The sequence below is a fragment of the Nyctibius grandis genome, chromosome 15 (assembly GCF_013368605.1).
Source record: "Nyctibius grandis isolate bNycGra1 chromosome 15, bNycGra1.pri, whole genome shotgun sequence".
Lineage (NCBI taxonomy): Eukaryota > Metazoa > Chordata > Aves > Nyctibiiformes > Nyctibiidae > Nyctibius > Nyctibius grandis.
The window spans coordinates 715,049-733,576 of record NC_090672.1 but is presented as its reverse complement, the minus strand read 5'-3'; the positions used below and the strand labels follow the sequence as shown (position 1 = coordinate 733,576).

Sequence of the window (18,528 nt, the reverse complement as noted above, 5' to 3'; positions counted from 1 at the left end):
TGTTAATACACTAGTGTCTGACTAAGAACCTCTGATGTCATGACAGGCAACACCCTAAGTTATTAACTGTTAGTCCGATTACCTTGAGATAATTTTACTATATTGATTCCCCATTTTTCATATTCATACCCATTGCAGAAAATATTGGACTGAGCCTGATAAGATGTGTGAAAGTAAGTAAATTCACTTTCCACAGATCATGGACAACGAAAGGACTGCTTAGACACTCATCGCAACAGAAGATAGAGATTTGCTTTAGGTTTAGTTCTTCAGTATACCTATAGGAAAAGGGCAAAACACCCACCAGTATGATAATACTGCAAAATTATAATCAATATTAAAAATTCTGTTCATAGTTAGAAGACTAAAATTATTTAGAATGCTGTCTCATTCTCAAGTAGGATGTAAGTGCTTAGGTGTTCAAATCAAAACTAGCTTTCAGAAGGTGTTACTGAAAATGACATGCTAGTTTAAATGCTGGAAAGATAGAAACTGTAAGAGATTTCATCACCAGAACAGAAAACTATTGTCTAACTAATGGGAAGTGTCTTCTTTCCCCCTTCAGAGTCTTCTGCTGACGTGTCTTCAGTAAAGTGCAGCCATGTCGTCAGACGCTGAGATGGCCGCCTTTGGGGAGGCTGCTCCTTACCTCCGAAAGTCAGAAAAGGAGAGAATCGAGGCCCAGAACAAGCCTTTTGATGCCAAGACATCTGTCTTTGTGGTACATCCTAAGGAATCCTTTGTGAAAGGGACAATCCAGAGTAGGGAATCAGGGAAGGTCACTGTCCAGACTGAAGGTGGAGAGGTGAGCAAAATGCAAGGCTTGAAAACATAATTTAATTCCCCCACCCTGGGCTCTCAGCTGGTATATATCAGCCTCTGTTCCTTGTCAGACCCTGACCGTGAAGGAAGATCAAATCTTCTCCATGAACCCTCCCAAGTACGATAAAGTTGAGGACATGGCCATGATGACCCACCTCCATGAACCCGCTGTGCTGTACAACCTCAAAGAGCGTTACGCAGCCTGGATGATCTACGTAAGTACCATCTACAGTCTTCCTTTGGGGAGCTAGGAGGAACTGCGCTGCTAGGCTAAGCAGAAGCCAACGTGCTGTCTGCCTTCCTTGCAGACCTATTCGGGTCTCTTCTGTGTCACTGTCAACCCCTACAAGTGGCTGCCAGTGTACAACCCAGAGGTGGTGTTGGCCTACCGAGGCAAGAAACGCTCAGAGGCCCCTCCACACATCTTCTCCATCTCTGACAATGCCTATCAGTTCATGCTGACTGGTGAGTGCTTGATATCCCTTCAAATGACATTGTAGTGTGCATTTCAGGAAAAATAATCCTTTTCTCGTCAGATAATGTCCACGTCATGTGGAGTGATGTTTACATCATATGTGTCAGCTGAGTAAACTAGAATGTCCATCTTTAAATCAGATTAATAGCACAGAAAGCACACTGGGAATGTTGTTGAGGGAAGTTGAGAAATTGTTTTGTAATTGCAGAGTAAAAAGTTTGACAGAAAGCAAAATTAGCAATGCTACAGAAGTGTTGGTGCTCTATCTTAAAAAGCATGGAATCAAACATTACTAGCATAATATCCATATCAGAAAGTAAGAAAGAATCACTATAAATTGAAGTTCTGAATCTAAATAAGTGCACTATCAGAGCTTTTTTACTGCCTTACAGTCCCAAATGGTAATGGATTGTCAGATGAAGGAGACAAAGCCTACAAGGCAGGAGATAAGTGGAGAATAGAAGACTGGCAGAATGGTTAGCTAAGAAATGCTATTACCTCTCAAGAATAAGATCTCAGATGTCCAATGAATGGATTTTGGCTCAGTGCTCATTACAGAATCAATCAGGTTGGAAGAGCCCTCTGGGATCATCGAGTCCAACCATTGCCCTGACACCACCATGTCAACTAGACCATGGCACTAAGTGCCATGTCCAGGCTTTTCTTAAACACATCCAGAGATGGTGACTCCACCACCTCCCTGGGCAGCCCTTTCCAATGTCTAATAACCCTTTCTGAGAAGAAATTCTTCCTAATGTCCAACCTGAACCCCTCCGGTGAAGCTTGAGGCTATGTCCTCTTGTCCTATTGCTAGTTGCCTGGGAGAAGAGGCTGACTCCCACTCCGCTACAACCTTCCTTCAGGTAGTTGTAGACTGCAATAAGGTCACCTCTGAGCCTCCTCTTCTCCAGGCTAAACAATCCCAGCTCCCTCAGCCGTTCCTCGTAGGTCATACCCTCCAGACCCTTCAGCAGCTTGGTCGCCCTCCTCTGGACTCGCTCCAACACCTCAACATCTTTCTTGAAGTGCCGGGCCCAGAACTGGACACAGTCTTCAAGGTGCGGCCTCACCAGTGCCAAGTACAGAGGGACGATCACTTCCCTAGACCGGCTGGCTACTCCATTCTTAATAGAGGCCAGGATGCCATTGGCCTTCTTGGCCACCTGGGCACAGTGCTGGCTCATATTTAGCCCGCTATCAATCAGCAACCCAAGGTCTCTTTCCACCAGGCCGCTTTCTAACCTCTCTTCCTCCAACCTGTAGCGCTGCATGGGGTTGTTGGGGCCATAAAGGCCACAACAAAACAACTTCTACCTTAATGTGGTCATTAAGGTAGAAGAAAACAAAATGAACTTTAGGAAAAAAAAAAGAGAACAACAAGAGCAATAATTCCATAATATCATATTCCGTTAGAAAGTGGAACATTGACATTTTGAATAATGCAGTCAGTTGTAGTTTTCTCACATTAAAAAAGGAGATAGTGGGCCTGGAAAAGTTCACCGAGGGACAAAATAATATTCATAGGCATGAAATAAATATAGGATGAATAACAATTAAGTAGGTAAGGACACTTTGATGATGGAGAAAAGAAAACTGAGGGGATATATGACAGGAATTTGTAAAATCAAGAGCTGCACAGAAATCAAAGGTTGTATAGAAAGCAGAATCAGAATTCATTCTTTCCTTCTGTCTCACATTTGAACAGCCAGGAAGCATCAAACCAACTATCAGTTGAAACATTTTTAAAAAAGCAAAGAGAATCACAAATTGCATACAACATACTTAAGTCCTGGATATCCTTTATCAAAGAAAATAATATGTCCTAAAGGTCTATTTCAGTGACTAAAGTAAGGAGATTAATCCGTGAAAAGTCTACCCAAACTATTACATACAATTATACTGTGCCTGGCTCAAAAAATCCTTGAACTCAGGAGGGCCTGATCTCAGAAGGCTCTTGAGTCCCCAGAAAGTGTCAGTTCATTTTATGTTACATATTTTAGTCACTTTAATCATTGATATTACAAAATAATATTTCATTTTGATTCTTTCTTATATGCAGAAATATTGATCTTGATTTAAAGCGAATTATCTTAAAAAGAAACCAGTATATTTTATCTTACATCCATATCCAAATAAGACTATTTTTTTATTGGGGGTACTACAAAAAGTCCTGAAAGGTATTAAGTGCTACGTTTCCAGGGCGTTTTAATTAAGAATTGTCTGTCTAGTGTTCCTGCACTCTTAACGAATCTTCAGTTCACTGTTAGTTTCTCTTAAAAATTTTGATTTCTCTGCAATTCAGGAGCACTAAAATCTCCTTCTTTGTTTTCATAGATCGTGAGAACCAGTCGATCCTGATCACGTATGTACACTCCCTGCTCAGGTCCTTGCGGGGCTGCCCAGTGCCAGGGGACCTCCTGCCTGACCACACACTTTCTGCTTCTCTCTTTGGGTTGACAGCGGAGAATCCGGTGCAGGGAAGACTGTGAACACAAAGCGTGTCATCCAGTACTTTGCAACAATTGCAGCAAGTGGGGATAAGAAGAAGGAAGAGCAGTCTGGCAAAATGCAGGTAAATTAATAGATGTTGGCTTGAATCAGTGCTTTTCTCTGTTCCTGAGATGATTTTTGGAAAGGATAACCTGCAATAATTATTGTCCTGCAGGGAACACTTGAGGATCAAATCATCAGTGCCAACCCACTGCTGGAGGCCTTTGGAAATGCCAAGACTGTGAGGAATGACAACTCCTCACGCTTTGTAAGTTGTTGCTTTGGACAAAATCTCTCCCTCTCATTACATGATAAGTGACGCCCTAGCAGTATCCATGTAAAGGAGATGTCAAAAGAACCCATCCAGGCTGAAATGCTTCTGCTTCTCCTTAACAGGGCAAATTCATCAGAATCCACTTTGGGGCCACAGGCAAACTGGCTTCTGCTGACATTGAAACTTGTGAGAGACTCTTCTGGCCTGATCCCATTCCTTCCTAAATTCCCACCTCCATGTGCATTCCTGTGCCTAACTCGTTCTACCTTCCTTGCCAGATCTGTTGGAGAAGTCCAGAGTCACTTTCCAGCTCAAGGCGGAAAGAAGCTACCACATATTTTATCAGATCACGTCCAACAAGAAGCCGGAGCTAATTGGTAGGAAGGATCATTATGTGTTTTTGAGGATGGTCACTGAGCAACAGTTCCCTTTGTTACCTGGTTGGCAAAACTAAGCCTGTGCCTTGTGTCTTCCTGCTTTCAGACATGCTCCTCATTAGCACCAACCCTTTTGATTTCCACTTTGTGAGTCAAGGTGAGGTCACTGTTCCCAGCATTGATGACCAGGAGGAGCTCATGGCTACAGATGTAAGTAGTATAAAGAAAATATTGTTAATGAGATTGTTAAGGTTGTTAGGCAGTGGTTTTACTTCATTGTTTTGACTGCAGGAGGCTATTGACATCCTGGGCTTCACTGCTGATGAAAAGACTGCCATCTACAAGCTGACAGGGGCTGTCATGCACTACGGGAACTTGAAGTTCAAGCAGAAGCAACGAGAGGAGCAGGCAGAGCCCGATGGCACAGAAGGTCCTTAGCAACTGACCTTTTAATAAAGAAATAGGTTTTGGGAACATACTTTTTTTAGGCAGGACCAAAGCTATGGCTTAATCAAGTGAAAACTAAGTAACATTTCTTTTAGTGTCGATGAAGCTGTGAAGCTGATTCTCTGATTCCTGGCGTATATTACTGGCTGTTACTCCTTCAGTTAGCTTTTTGATGGGCTATTTTTGAGCATTTTTCCATTTAGCATGCAGAGGGTTTTGACAAGCTTTTTTGAAGGGGCAACTTCCCTAGTTCCATATATAGGGTCTAGAATCAGCTCTGGTATGTACATACTTCTCCTGTTCGCAGTGCAGACCATGGCCTGTTTATAATATAAGAGCTTTCTTAGATCTTACCTAAGATGCCAAGTGGTAATTTTCATGTCTTTTTAAAGTGGAAGTTTTTATAAATATTGTTTCAGTTTATAAATTTAGTTAAAGTATTTAAGAAAAGGTTTCTTAGAGATAACTACTTTCAAAAATTACCACTACTGGCTTTCACAGCTTTCCTGTATTCAATATGCTTGCTATGATACTAGATTACAAGATTTGCTGTCAAGGATTTTGAACACTGGTGTCATTTTTGAGACACACACCCATTGATCAAATTCCAGTCCTTGTCCGATGATCGATTTTTTCCTTGTCTTCTTGTCTTTCAGTTGCTGACAAGGCTGCCTACCTGATGGGCCTGAACTCAGCTGACCTGCTCAAAGCCCTGTGTTATCCCCGAGTGAAGGTTGGGAATGAATTTGTGACCAAAGGTCAAACGGTGGAGCAGGTAAAATAATTGGTTACCAGGAATACATGGTTATACCTCAGAATTTCTCTTCAGACAGTTAAAATTCCTTAACATTTCTCTGTGCAACAACTTTTGCTCATTTCCCCTTTGCCTTAGGTGCACAATGCTGTAGGTGCTCTAGCAAAGGCTGTCTATGAGAAGATGTTCTTGTGGATGGTTATTCGCATCAACCAACAGCTGGATACCAAGCAACCCAGACAGTACTTCATTGGTGTCCTGGACATTGCTGGCTTTGAGATCTTTGATGTAAGGAACACAACAGCTTCATAGAAGGGACAATGGGTGTTAAGAAAATTCTAAGACTTCTTTCATGAAAAGTCAGATTTTTTGTAAGAATACAATGATCAAGATATCTCACTATTAAAGAGATTGGACTTTTGAACCTGTAGATCTTAACAGGAAAGAAACTAATACCACAGCAAGCATATTAAGCTTAGTTAAAACAAAAGAAAAAAGAAATCTATGATGTAGAAATTATTGAAAGATATTAGAAATTTTCATGCTGTTGCTGGAAATTATTGAAAGTTATTAGGAAATGGTCATGCTGTTGGTGAAAGAACCCCAAAAGCTTCTGTACCAGTGCATGGAAATATCTGCAGCTACTCTCTTAAGAACAGAAAAATATTCAAGTAGAAAATTAAGGCAGCCTTCATGATCGGGGTGTGGGGAGAGTCAGAGTCTAGTAATACTAGTTCTGATAGGCGAAAGTGTGCTGAAGTTATTTACCAAATTTGCTTTAGAATTGAGGGATTCCAAAGGCATAAGGGATAATTATCATAAAGTATCCATATTATATGGAATGATAACAAACAAAAAAAAGTCTCTACATTACAATGAGTTAGAAGCCTTTTCTCTCTTCAGAATACAAATACAAGCCCACTGAAGGATTTCTGGGAGAACAGGTAGAGAAGGGGCCTTGTATTTTTCTGAAGAGACACATGAAGGATCAGAACTGCACAGGGGAAAGCCTTGTGGTGATGGCTGAACCTTGAAAATGTTGCATCTTTTTTTACATTTGGCAGTTCAATAGCTTTGAGCAGCTGTGTATCAACTTCACCAATGAGAAACTGCAACAGTTCTTCAACCACCACATGTTCGTGCTGGAGCAGGAGGAGTACAAGAAGGAAGGAATTGAATGGACATTTATTGACTTTGGGATGGACCTGGCTGCCTGCATTGAGCTGATTGAGAAGGTATTCTTCCCATTCAGGTGCATTAATGCTGGAATTCTCTAGTTATTGAGGGATACATAAAGAATTTGTTTATGTCTGGATTAAAATGATAAATTTCAGTTATTAAAGTGTTCTGTATTTCCATAATTTGTAATGTTGCCAGCAATGGTTAAAAGTAGTTCCACAAGTAAAGGTGAAACTCCAACAATGAAAAATTATTAACTTCAGTCAATTTTCTGTAACATACTGTTCAGAAAAGAACCAAAGCAACTTTATCTTCTGATTTGTTTCACAGCTTTCTGTCTTAACACTAGTCTCTTTACAACCAAGGAATTTGTTTCTCCCTCTTGTCTGTTGTAATGTCTTCCAGCCCATGGGCATCTTCTCCATCCTGGAAGAGGAGTGCATGTTTCCCAAGGCAACTGACACCTCTTTCAAGAACAAGCTCTATGACCAGCATCTGGGGAAGTCCAGCAACTTCCAGAAGCCCAAGCCTGCCAAAGGCAAGGCTGAGGCCCACTTCTCCCTGATACATTATGCTGGTACAGTAGACTACAACATCACTGGTTGGCTTGAGAAGAACAAAGACCCCCTGAATGAAACTGTCATTGGATTGTACCAGAAATCATCTGTGAAAACATTGGCCTTACTCTTTGCCAACTACGGTGGAGCAGATGCAGGTCAGCTCTCTGAAAATTGTATTTTCTTTGTGGGAAAACCTTGACAGGAAATCAAACAGGAAAACCTAAATGTTTAAAAATTGTTTTCTGTTATGTAGTTCAATGTTAAACACCAATATTTTAATATTGTTTTCCCTTCTTTCATTTACAGAGGGTGGTGGCAAGAAGGGTGGCAAGAAGAAGGGTTCTTCCTTCCAGACTGTCTCAGCTCTTTTCCGGGTATGTAATGGTTTCCTTACTTTATCTCTTTTTACTTGAAGAATGGGAATTTAAAATGTGAAAAGTGGTTTTATAACTCTTGAAGTCCTATAGCAAAAGGATGAAGAAGATTCCGTACTATAGGTACATTTTCTTTCCATTTATACGATGGACTAGTTTCTTCTCTTTTTCAACATCGAATGATATTCTTTCATTAATATATTAAAATGAAAACTCTTTCAAATTGTTGAGGATGTTGTCATTCAGATCTTTTTTTCGTACACCTTTATTTTGTAAGCTAAATATCACATTGGAATAGGTCAATTTCTTGCAGCTATTGCAAGAAACGTTCAGAACGTTTTACGAAATAGAGATTTTGGACTTCTGAATATTTTCAATACTGCTACCATTCACGATTCATAAGTAATGGAGCAGTTCTGAAAAATAGAGAGACTGGCTTTAAGGTAATCACATATAAAAGCTTAATCAGTATATTGACTCAGGAGGGCAAGCACAGGGAATTGTTCATGACTTCCAAAGCCCTGAGTATCAGGGTATTAAATGAGTTATACCCCAGTTTTTGTAAATAAATCATGACGACACAGTAACCAAATTATATTTCCTTTTAATAGTAATGTTCATCACTGAAAGATGGATGAAAGCACAAGCTTTTGTACATTAATATGGAAATTTTGCTATCCAGTTTAAATCTGACAAATTATTAACTCATTTCCATGGATGAAATACATGCAGCTGCAGGAATGCAGATCTTTCTTTTGTTGATCTAAACTTCACCTTGTATTCTCACAGGAGAATTTAAACAAGTTGATGACAAATCTACGCAGCACTCACCCCCATTTTGTACGATGCATCATCCCAAATGAAACAAAAACACCTGGTAAGAGGATCCAATAGGAGGAAAACTCAAGCCACAGAAGCTCTTCTCTTGAGTTTCAAACAATGGAGTAGTCACTAATGGTGGTGTTTATTAGGTGCCATGGAGCATGAGCTGGTGCTGCATCAGCTGCGGTGCAATGGCGTGCTGGAAGGGATCAGAATTTGCAGGAAAGGATTCCCCAGCAGAGTCCTGTATGCTGATTTCAAACAAAGGTGAGAGTGCTCCACCTTTTTGCCCATTCTTTTCCTGTTCCACAACTTCTGTGTCCTAAATTACTTAAGTATAACATTTACTAAACAGTTTAGTGTATACATTCTGTAATCAAGTCACATTAAAGTAGTCTACTACTGAAAAAGATGAGGTAACATACAAGTTTCCTTCACACATCCACTTCAGTTTGAACACCAATACCTGTTTCCACACAATGTCCTAAAAATGCCTCTGAACTGTCTTTAGGGAGGCCTGTCCCTATCAACAATGTAGTCAGCTGTTGCTGAAAATGGCCAGCTGAGAGCTGTTGCTGAGAACAGTCTGAGTATCCTGACACAAAAATTTTAACAGGGAACAGAGTAGTAAAATAAAAATGTTTCACTATCAGTTCATGATGATGTGACATGGCTGATGATCAGGATTCCCTTGGGCTCTGAGTTAACAGTATGAAATCTTCACTTACACTGTATAGAAAGAACGGACTGTCCCTAATACATGACATTACTCAGTCAGTCAGCTGTTGCTGAGAAGACTGTGGGGTTCAGTTGCAGTGGTGGTTTCATTAATGTGGATTTCTTCATGTTCTGCTTTCTCCTACAGATACAGAGTGCTTAATATAAGTGCTATTCCAGAAGGTCAGTTCATGGATAGCAAGAAGGCTTCAGAGAAGCTTCTTGGGTCCATTGATGTGGACCACACCCAGTACAGATTTGGTCACACCAAGGTAGAAACAAGTCCTGCATTCAAACACTATGTGCCTCTGTTACGTGCTACCTGAGGCTGATGTGCTAAGATGTTCCCTTTCTTAAGGTGTTCTTCAAAGCTGGGCTGATAGGTCTGCTGGAGGAGATGAGAGATGAGAAACTAGCAGAGATTATGACCAGGACACAAGCCAGGTGCAGGGGCTTCCTGATGAGAGTGGAGTTTCGGAAAATGGTGGAGAGGAGGTAGACATTTCTAACCCACATATCGTGTTCTCATGGGTCTTGGCTAATTGAGTCTACATTCATCCAACCCACAGAGTATGCAATAGCCGTGTGAATTTCATTTCAGGGATGCCATTTTCTGTATCCAGTACAATGTTCGTGCATTCATGAATGTCAAGCACTGGCCCTGGATGAAGCTGTTCTTCAAGATCAAGCCCTTGCTGAAGAGTGCAGAATCAGAGAAGGAGATGGCCAACATGAAACAAGAGTTTGAGAAAACGAAGGAAGAGCTTACAAAGTCTGAAGCAAAGAGGAAAGAGCTGGAGGAGAAAATGGTGACCTTACTGCAGGAGAAAAATGACCTGCAGCTTCAAGTGCAGGCTGTGAGTATCACTGTTCATTTGTCCCTGGGAGAAGAATGTAATGCAGTCAGAATGCTTCTTACCCTAAGCAGAGACTTGCAGGAAGCTGACTAACGTGCAGTAGAAAACAGTCTAAATCATGCGCTCTTGAGGAACGCTAACATTGAGTGAAGAGGCACTGGCAGGGGCATGGTGAGTTTCATGGCAGCCCCACATGAGACTCGTCATTCCTGCTGTCTGAGGAAAGAGCCATGTAACACAAGCCAACATGTAACCCACCGTAGAGAGATCTGAACTGGGAAGGAAGTATCTCCATCTACCCAACATTCAAAGCAGCATATGTGTCTAACAGGGTAAAGGCAACCTAAGAAGGACCCAATTTTCCTGCTTAGAGCTACTCTAGGACGCCTTGATCAGTTTCAAAAACACGGATACTGCCCATTCAAACTCTATTAGGAAAAGGCAGTTTCTTCAAACCAAACAAAACTCTACTTGCTCCACTAAATTATTCTCACAAAGCCTTTAGTCCCCAAATATTATGAGTTTCACAGTGAGTCAATTAAAAAGAAGAAGCTATTGACTACTTTTTCTGTCAGATACCTTCTCTGTGAGGCATTTTTAAGAGACATTAAAAAATTTGGAACCGGTCTTGATTCTAGATGACAAGGTTTCCCAGTAGACACCTGGCAAGATCTTTCAGTTGCTGGAGTGGAAGGCCAGGTTCAGCCCCCATTTTAACACGTGCCTACTCAGTGATACAAAAGACAGAGCGGAGAATCTTCAAAACGTTACAACCCACAAAAATGTGTGTCTCCCCACCAGGAAGCAGATAGCTTGGCTGATGCTGAGGAAAGGTGTGACCAACTCATCAAAACCAAAATCCAGCTGGAAGCCAAAATTAAGGAGGTGACTGAAAGGGCTGAGGATGAGGAGGAAATTAATGCCGAGCTGACAGCCAAGAAGAGAAAACTGGAGGATGAATGTTCAGAGCTGAAGAAAGATATTGATGACCTGGAGTTAACGTTGGCCAAAGTGGAGAAGGAAAAGCATGCCACTGAAAACAAGGTACACACACGGGGAGTCACGTGAAGGGTAAAGGGACAGATGGCTTCCACATCAGCCTGGTATCCTCAGAACAAAGGTAGGTTTGGAACATGCCAGGAGCATCATAGCAGGGCAGCTAGGCAGTCCAAATAAAAACCAAGCTCCTGGCTAAGCACTGCAAAGTGAAAATGTCACTGCACCAGCACTCAAGTCTTCTACGCAGACTTTTGGCACTTTCTTACACTCAACAGGTGAAAAACCTCACAGAGGAGATGGCAGCCCTGGACGAGACCATTGTGAAGCTGACAAAAGAGAAGAAAGCCCTCCAAGAGGCCCATCAGCAGACACTGGATGACCTGCAGGTAGAAGAGGACAAAGTCAATACGCTGACCAAAGCTAAAACCAAGCTGGAGCAGCAAGTGGACGATGTAAGCACACAGGCATACAGCAAGAACAGGACAGGTATGGAGTTAGACCTGGCTGGTAGAGCACTGATGGTCTTGTTCTTTTAGCTGGAAGGGTCCCTGGAGCAAGAGAAGAAACTGCGCATGGACCTTGAGAGAGCTAAGAGGAAACTCGAAGGGGACTTGAAACTGGCCCATGACAGCATAATGGATTTGGAAAATGATAAGCAGCAGCTGGATGAGAAACTGAAGAAGTAAGCGTGTCTGTGGGGCACCCGAGTGCTGGGCTGGTGCACTTGTCTGTTTTCTTTGAGCTCTAACACGGTTTGTTTGTGCAAAGGAAAGACTTTGAAATCAGCCAGATCCAGAGCAAAATCGAGGATGAGCAAGCCCTGGGCATGCAATTACAGAAGAAGATCAAGGAGCTGCAGGCAAGTTTCTTTTCCTTCTCTTCTGCCCTTCTGAAAGACATCAGGTAGAAGGAGGGCATGGATGTGAAGGGTCCCTAATGTTCTCCAGGCTCGTATTGAGGAACTGGAGGAGGAAATTGAGGCAGAGCGAACCTCTCGGGCAAAAGCAGAGAAGCATCGGGCTGACCTCTCGAGGGAGCTAGAGGAGATCAGCGAGCGCCTGGAAGAAGCAGGAGGAGCCACCACAGCTCAGATTGAGATGAACAAGAAGCGTGAGGCAGAATTTCAGAAGATGCGTCGCGACCTCGAAGAGGCCACGCTGCAGCACGAAGCCACTGCTGCCACACTGCGGAAGAAGCACGCGGACAGCACAGCTGAGCTTGGGGAGCAGATCGACAACCTGCAACGAGTGAAGCAGAAGCTGGAGAAGGAGAAGAGTGAGCTGAAGATGGAGATTGATGACTTAGCCAGTAACATGGAAACTGTCTCCAAAGCCAAGGTATGGAATTGCAGCAGAACGTGCTCACAGGGCCAAGGTATGGCAAACAGGCTACATCTACCAGCCACATTCTCATAAAAAAATATCCCTGCTGTGAGGATAAATCAGAGTGCAGGTGTTCATCTCCATTTTTCCCTTGTGATTGGTACCTAGGCAAATCTGGAGAAGATGTGCCGCACTCTGGAAGATCAGCTGAGTGAGATTAAAACTAAGGAGGAGCAGAATCAGCGCATGATCAATGACCTCAATACTCAAAGAGCTCGTCTGCAGACAGAATCAGGTGAGACATGCTCATTCCTGAGGTGCAATGGGAGGACCTGCATGCCATGAGAATACCAGAGGGTGTAATATGATAACTGGTAGAACCTCTCCAAGCCACTCCTGATTATGTGGGTTCAGAGGTAGAAACTGTCATATTATTAATAGTCTAGTTACTTTTTTTTCGTTTTACCCTTTCCAGGTGAATATTCACGCCAGGTGGAGGAAAAGGATGCTCTGATTTCTCAGCTGTCTAGGGGCAAGCAAGGATTTACCCAACAGATTGAGGAACTCAAGAGACATCTAGAGGAAGAAATAAAGGTCTGGATGTACCCTCCTCTCCACAACCTACATGTCCCCTAAAAGCATCTAGAGAATCCTGTCTGACCCAAGATTGGTTCAATACTCTTTCCCCAAACACATGCAGTACTGGAGGGAACACCAGTAATTCACATACCCCAACTCATAAGGTAGAGTGGAAAGTAAGCTTAGTGATTTTGATGCTGGAAGAAGTCATCTGCAAGGCTTTCCTGAGATTCTGATGATACGCTCTAAGTCAGGATTCAGATACATATGTCGAAACATTTACAGAAAGAGCAGCTCACTAACACGTCCTGATCCTCCAGAACACATTGATGAAAGCTTCATCATCTCCCAGATTTGCATTTGCCCAACTCGAGTTTCATTCTAATTTCACTGTCAATTTCACTGTCAAGAGGCATGTCAAGCCAAGTATTCAGGTTACCAATCCCAGTGTCTCCACAGGCCAAGAACGCCCTGGCCCATGCTTTGCAGTCGGCTCGCCACGACTGTGACTTGCTCCGGGAACAATATGAGGAGGAGCAGGAAGCCAAAGGGGAGCTGCAACGCACCCTGTCCAAGGCCAACAGCGAAGTGGCCCAGTGGAGAACCAAATACGAGACGGATGCTATTCAGCGCACGGAGGAGCTGGAGGAGGCCAAGTAAGTAGGAAATGGGATGTCAAATGGCTGGAGAAGACTGAGACTGTCCAGGGAAATTGGAAATTGGAGTCTCTGAGAGTGTGTTAGGTCAGGGGTGGGATGAAGGCAGGGATATACTGTCTTTGGGGTAGAGGGGAGAGAGGGAGGGAGAGGAAAAGCGTGCTGCGGAAAAGGGTAAGGACAAACGTAGCCTTTAGGGCTAGAAAGGCAAAGACAGGCCAAATACTCAGATGGTGCTAGGACACAGAGGTGATAGACCCTTTAGGTTTCATGAGGTCTTGGGAAAGAAAACACACTGTGAATAGTGCTAGGCTCAAAGCCCCCAAATTTGCCAACTGCCCTCTTGTGAACAGTACAAAATTAGCTCCCCTCTGAGCTCTAACTTGGGGGTGTACTTGTCATCTCCCAGGAAGAAGCTGGCACAGCGCCTGCAGGATGCAGAGGAACATGTTGAAGCTGTCAATGCCAAATGTGCTTCCCTGGAAAAGACAAAGCAGAGGCTGCAGAATGAAGTGGAGGACCTGATGATTGACGTGGAGCGATCAAATGCTGCCTGTGCAGCTCTGGACAAGAAGCAGAGGAACTTTGACAAGGTCTTTTGGGCTCCAGAGCTGGGGCTCCTGGGCAGAGCATCCCCTCCTGGTTGCTGCATCCATACTGACACCCCGTTTCTCTTCAGATCCTGGCAGAATGGAAGCAGAAGTATGAGGAAACGCAGGCTGAGCTGGAAGCCTCCCAGAAGGAGTCTCGTTCTCTCAGCACGGAGCTGTTTAAGATGAAGAACGCCTATGAGGAGTCCTTGGACCACCTGGAAACGCTGAAGCGTGAGAACAAGAACTTGCAGCGTAAGTCCCTGGCCCTCTGCTCCTGGCAGGGCTTTCTCACTATCCACCACTGGCCACTGCTCCCCATGGGTCTGTGCCTGCAGGTCAGCAAAGATGCCTGTCACCTTGGTGTGGCAGAATCCTTCCCATTCAGCTCTGTGCCTGACCATGCCGTTGGTCTTTGTTCCTACAGAGGAGATTTCTGAGCTCACAGAGCAGATTGCCGAGGGAGGAAAGGCGATTCATGAGCTGGAGAAAGTCAAGAAGCAGATTGAGCAGGAGAAGTCTGAAATCCAAGCATCCCTGGAGGAAGCTGAGGTACACACAGTGCTAATAAAGGGTGTCCAGGCTGAAAGTATGGGAATAGTTCTCTGCAGAGCTGGCAGGAAAGCGAGCCCAGATTTCATGAACTACTGCATAAGAGATCACTCAGAAAGGAAGCAGTGGTTTAAGTCACTGTTCCTGCTGACTTGTCCAGGCCTCCCTAGAATACGAAGAGGGGAAGATCCTGCGCCTGCAGCTTGAGCTCAACCAGGTGAAATCTGAGATTGACAGGAAGATAGCAGAGAAAGATGAGGAGATCGACCAGATGAAGAGAAACCACCTCCGAGTTGTGGAGTCCATGCAGAGCACCCTAGAAGCTGAGATCAGGAGCAGGAATGAAGCCCTGCGGCTGAAGAAGAAGATGGAAGGAGACCTGAATGAAATGGAGATCCAGCTGAGCCATGCCAACCGTGTGGCCGCAGAGGCACAAAAGAACCTGAGAAACACACAGGCAGTGCTCAAGGTGTGTTCAGCAAAGCTACAGAAAGGGAAATGACATCCCTGACATTTTTGGCACCCAAGCGTGCACTGCCACCTTGCAATTTCTCTTGTCTCTTTTACAGGATACGCAGATACACTTGGACGATGCTCTCAGGACACAGGAGGACCTGAAGGAGCAGGTGGCCATGGTGGAGCGCAGAGCGAACCTGTTGCAGGCTGAAGTTGAGGAGCTACGGGCGGCCCTGGAGCAGACGGAGAGGTCAAGGAAAGTGGCTGAGCAGGAACTTCTGGATGCCACTGAACGTGTGCAGCTCCTCCATACCCAGGTCAGGCACTCTGCTTAAAATTAATCCGATCAATAACGGATAAGAAAGGAGACTGCTGTGCATCTTGTGATTACTATATAAACACTTGAAGAACCCTGATATGATATGGCCAGTCCAGCCAGTGACCCATTCTATTTTCCTTATGTGACTCTAAATTGGACTCTTGAATTAAAGACGTTCATAAACAATACTCGCACTTCTAGCTCTGGTTATGGAGGCATTAGGTCTAACAGAAGAAATCATGTCTTTCCTGTTGCACAGAACACGAGCTTGATCAACACCAAGAAGAAGCTGGAAACAGACATCATGCAAATTCAGGGTGAAATGGAGGAGACAATCCAAGAAGCCCGCAATGCTGAAGAGAAGGCCAAGAAGGCCATCACAGATGTGAGTCGGGGGCTCCTTACAGTGCTGATGGTGGATGTATTCTCCCCGAAATGTCTGCAGCTGTAAAGTGCCTTTGACTTTTTCCTCTCTCTCAGGCAGCCATGATGGCAGAAGAGCTGAAGAAGGAGCAGGACACCAGCGCCCACCTGGAGAGGATGAAGAAAAACCTGGACCAGACAGTGAAGGACCTGCAGCACCGTCTGGACGAAGCTGAGCAGTTGGCACTGAAGGGAGGCAAGAAGCAAATCCAGAAGCTGGAGGCCAGAGTGCGTAGGGCTGGTATTTGTGCACCTGCAAACATGTCACGTAAGCAGCCATCAGGGAAGCTCCAAAGATGGACTTCTCATTGCAGGTGCGGGAGCTGGAAGGGGAGGTTGATGCTGAGCAGAAGCGCAGCGCTGAAGCTGTGAAGGGTGTGCGCAAGTATGAGAGGAGGGTGAAGGAGCTGACCTACCAGGTAAGGCAGGGCGCCTCCTTAGGCTCACAGAGTTTTCTCACAGCATGTCAAATTTTCCACACATCATCCCCAAGGGGAATTGTTAACCTCATGTGGAGGGAAACCAAGAATTCATTCTCTTTCGTGCTTACCAACCACTCTAGTCTGAAGAAGACCGAAAGAATATTCTTAGGCTGCAGGATCTGGTGGACAAGCTGCAAATGAAGGTGAAATCCTACAAGAGACAAGCTGAGGAGGCTGTAAGTATTGCTTGGAGAATGGGCAACAGTCACCTTCCATTGTGGCAGCACGCTCACTGAGATGAGTATGAATACACGAAAGGAGAATGAAAGGAACTCCCAAGACACAACAGTCTTGGCCACGCTGTTTTACTGTTGTGTTTTGAGGCCTTGCTGAGTTCTGGGCACCCTGTGGTCAGGGATGAACTGAGGGAAGTTCTGCAGCCTGTTTTATGCAGGAGGTCAGACTAAACAAACCCAGGGGCCACATCCACTGACTGAGAAGTTCATGAATCTCTGCTAGTAATCAACAGCAGAAGGCTTCAGAGTCTTTCTGAATAAGTTACACTGATAGTAGGGCATCAAGTAGTGGTAGAATAAATACACAAATGATAAATTCAAGTGATGAAATAGCTCCTTAAGAGTGACACGGTACTGGTGAAGCTTGTCACAGTGGGGTCCTTAATAAGGGAGGATGAGGAGGTCTGTGTGAGGCTTATGTGTAAGCAGTGGTGGGTGGAGGATGGACGTTTGTGCCTTCCCCAAGGCTTTCCCTCCGCTTTGTGTGGAGCCCCACAGGGCCAAGGCGCAGGAGGAGTGAAATCCCTGCCCTGCTCTCTTCACCACCAACTCCCTCTCCCCACACAGGAGGAGGTGTCCAATGTCAACCTGTCCAAGTTCCGCAAGATCCAGCACGAGCTGGAGGAAGCCGAGGAGCGGGCTGACATTGCGGAGTCACAGGTCAACAAGCTCCGAGTGAAAAGTCGGGAGTTTCGTAGCCTGAAGATAGAAGAGGAAGAGTGAAGATGAGGCCACAAAGTGGCCTGAGGGATGCACAAAATGTGAACCTCTTCATCGCTTTCTTTTGCAATGAGTCTTTGTAATCATGTCTAGAGAATAAAGACCGTAGATTCCTTTGCGTACAGAACACGAGTAGCTGCTTCTCACTCTCTCTGTTTTGCTGTTTCTGTCCCCTGAGGTAGCTATGGGATCCGATTAAATTTTGGCTATTGATGAATGTTTAGCTTGTGTCCATTAGCTGTCTGGTGTGTAGCACATGCTTTTATTTCTCAGTCGGTTAAATGTATAAGTAATAATGTATTTTTCTTACTAGGGGAATTGCCATAGAAGAGAACCAATTTACAAAAGACACAGCACTGTTTACGTGCTTCACTGACACCCCAGAATTATACATTTTTTTCTCCCCTCCAGTATGGCTACTATTCCCTTGACCTACACTTCTTGGCTCCAGAATTTCATAGAGGTGCTGGGAACTTCATAGGGCCACATCATGACTATTTGTTTTTGGAGGATGGGAGGAGAATTGAGAGTATTCGCAAATACTTTTTCCTTCACTCAGACGTTGATCTGAAGAGCAGAGGCACAGGGGGCATGTACAGCCGTGAATTCTCTTGTGCTCTACCAGCTAGCTCAGCTGGATTATTCTTATGCATTATGCGTTGCCTCTGGGTGAAAGACACATGGACAGTGTCATGGTATGTTAAAAGAAATACATACACAGAGATGTCTATCTAAGCCAGTATTTTCATAACACCAACAGCTCTGTGCTTTGAGGTAGCTTCTGTCCCTTATTTTCAGGAAGACCAGACAACCTTGGAGGATTTTCTCAGAAACCAGAAGGACTGCAGGAGCTCTAGGTGAGAGATGAATGCTAACTGAACCAGATACAAGTCACAAAAAAAATGAGGACTGAAGAGCAGCTGGCAATGAAGGGAAAACAAGCAGCACATTAATGAATTTGAGGCCAGAGTATGTGTTGTTGTTGAATACTTTTGACAGTGTATCTCTTTGCAGCTCTGCCATGCACGTGCTGGTGTTTGAAGCAG

The 18,528-nt window shown here is 44.2% G+C and overlaps 1 protein-coding gene across 1 annotated transcript; it reads left to right on the top strand.

The window, feature by feature from the left end:
* Positions 1 to 570: 570 nt before the first annotated feature.
* Positions 571 to 17,699, top strand: LOC137670443 (myosin heavy chain, skeletal muscle, adult-like). The gene is made up of 38 exons (XM_068413296.1): positions 571 to 805; positions 894 to 1,037; positions 1,131 to 1,287; positions 3,632 to 3,659; positions 3,758 to 3,869; positions 3,963 to 4,055; positions 4,184 to 4,247; positions 4,340 to 4,438; positions 4,545 to 4,648; positions 4,730 to 4,868; positions 5,542 to 5,660; positions 5,778 to 5,927; positions 6,704 to 6,874; positions 7,224 to 7,533; positions 7,685 to 7,752; positions 8,542 to 8,629; positions 8,724 to 8,841; positions 9,440 to 9,563; positions 9,650 to 9,786; positions 9,893 to 10,148; positions 10,950 to 11,192; positions 11,423 to 11,599; positions 11,684 to 11,829; positions 11,916 to 12,006; positions 12,095 to 12,484; positions 12,638 to 12,764; positions 12,945 to 13,063; positions 13,508 to 13,704; positions 14,114 to 14,297; positions 14,384 to 14,549; positions 14,722 to 14,846; positions 15,007 to 15,315; positions 15,416 to 15,619; positions 15,881 to 16,006; positions 16,102 to 16,272; positions 16,359 to 16,463; positions 16,607 to 16,702; positions 17,330 to 17,699. The coding sequence occupies exons 1-38, from the start codon at positions 602 to 604 to the stop codon at positions 17,483 to 17,485; spliced, it is 5,817 nt and encodes a 1,938-aa protein (XP_068269397.1). The 5' UTR covers positions 571 to 601; the 3' UTR covers positions 17,486 to 17,699.
* The last annotated feature ends 829 nt before the right edge of the window (positions 17,700 to 18,528 follow it).

What these genes read in the sequence shown, in the direction of transcription:
- LOC137670443 (XM_068413296.1), top strand. Translation starts at nt 602, where the DNA reads ATGTCGTCAGACGCTGAGATGGCCGCCTTTGGGGAGGCTGCTCCTTAC. An exon ending in AACCAGTCGATCCTGATCAC is followed by an intron (nt 3,660 to 3,757) that starts GTATGTACACTC and finishes TTGGGTTGACAG; the next exon opens with CGGAGAATCCGGTGCAGGGA. An exon ending in AGAGCCCGATGGCACAGAAG is followed by an intron (nt 4,869 to 5,541) that starts GTCCTTAGCAAC and finishes CTTGTCTTTCAG; the next exon opens with TTGCTGACAAGGCTGCCTAC.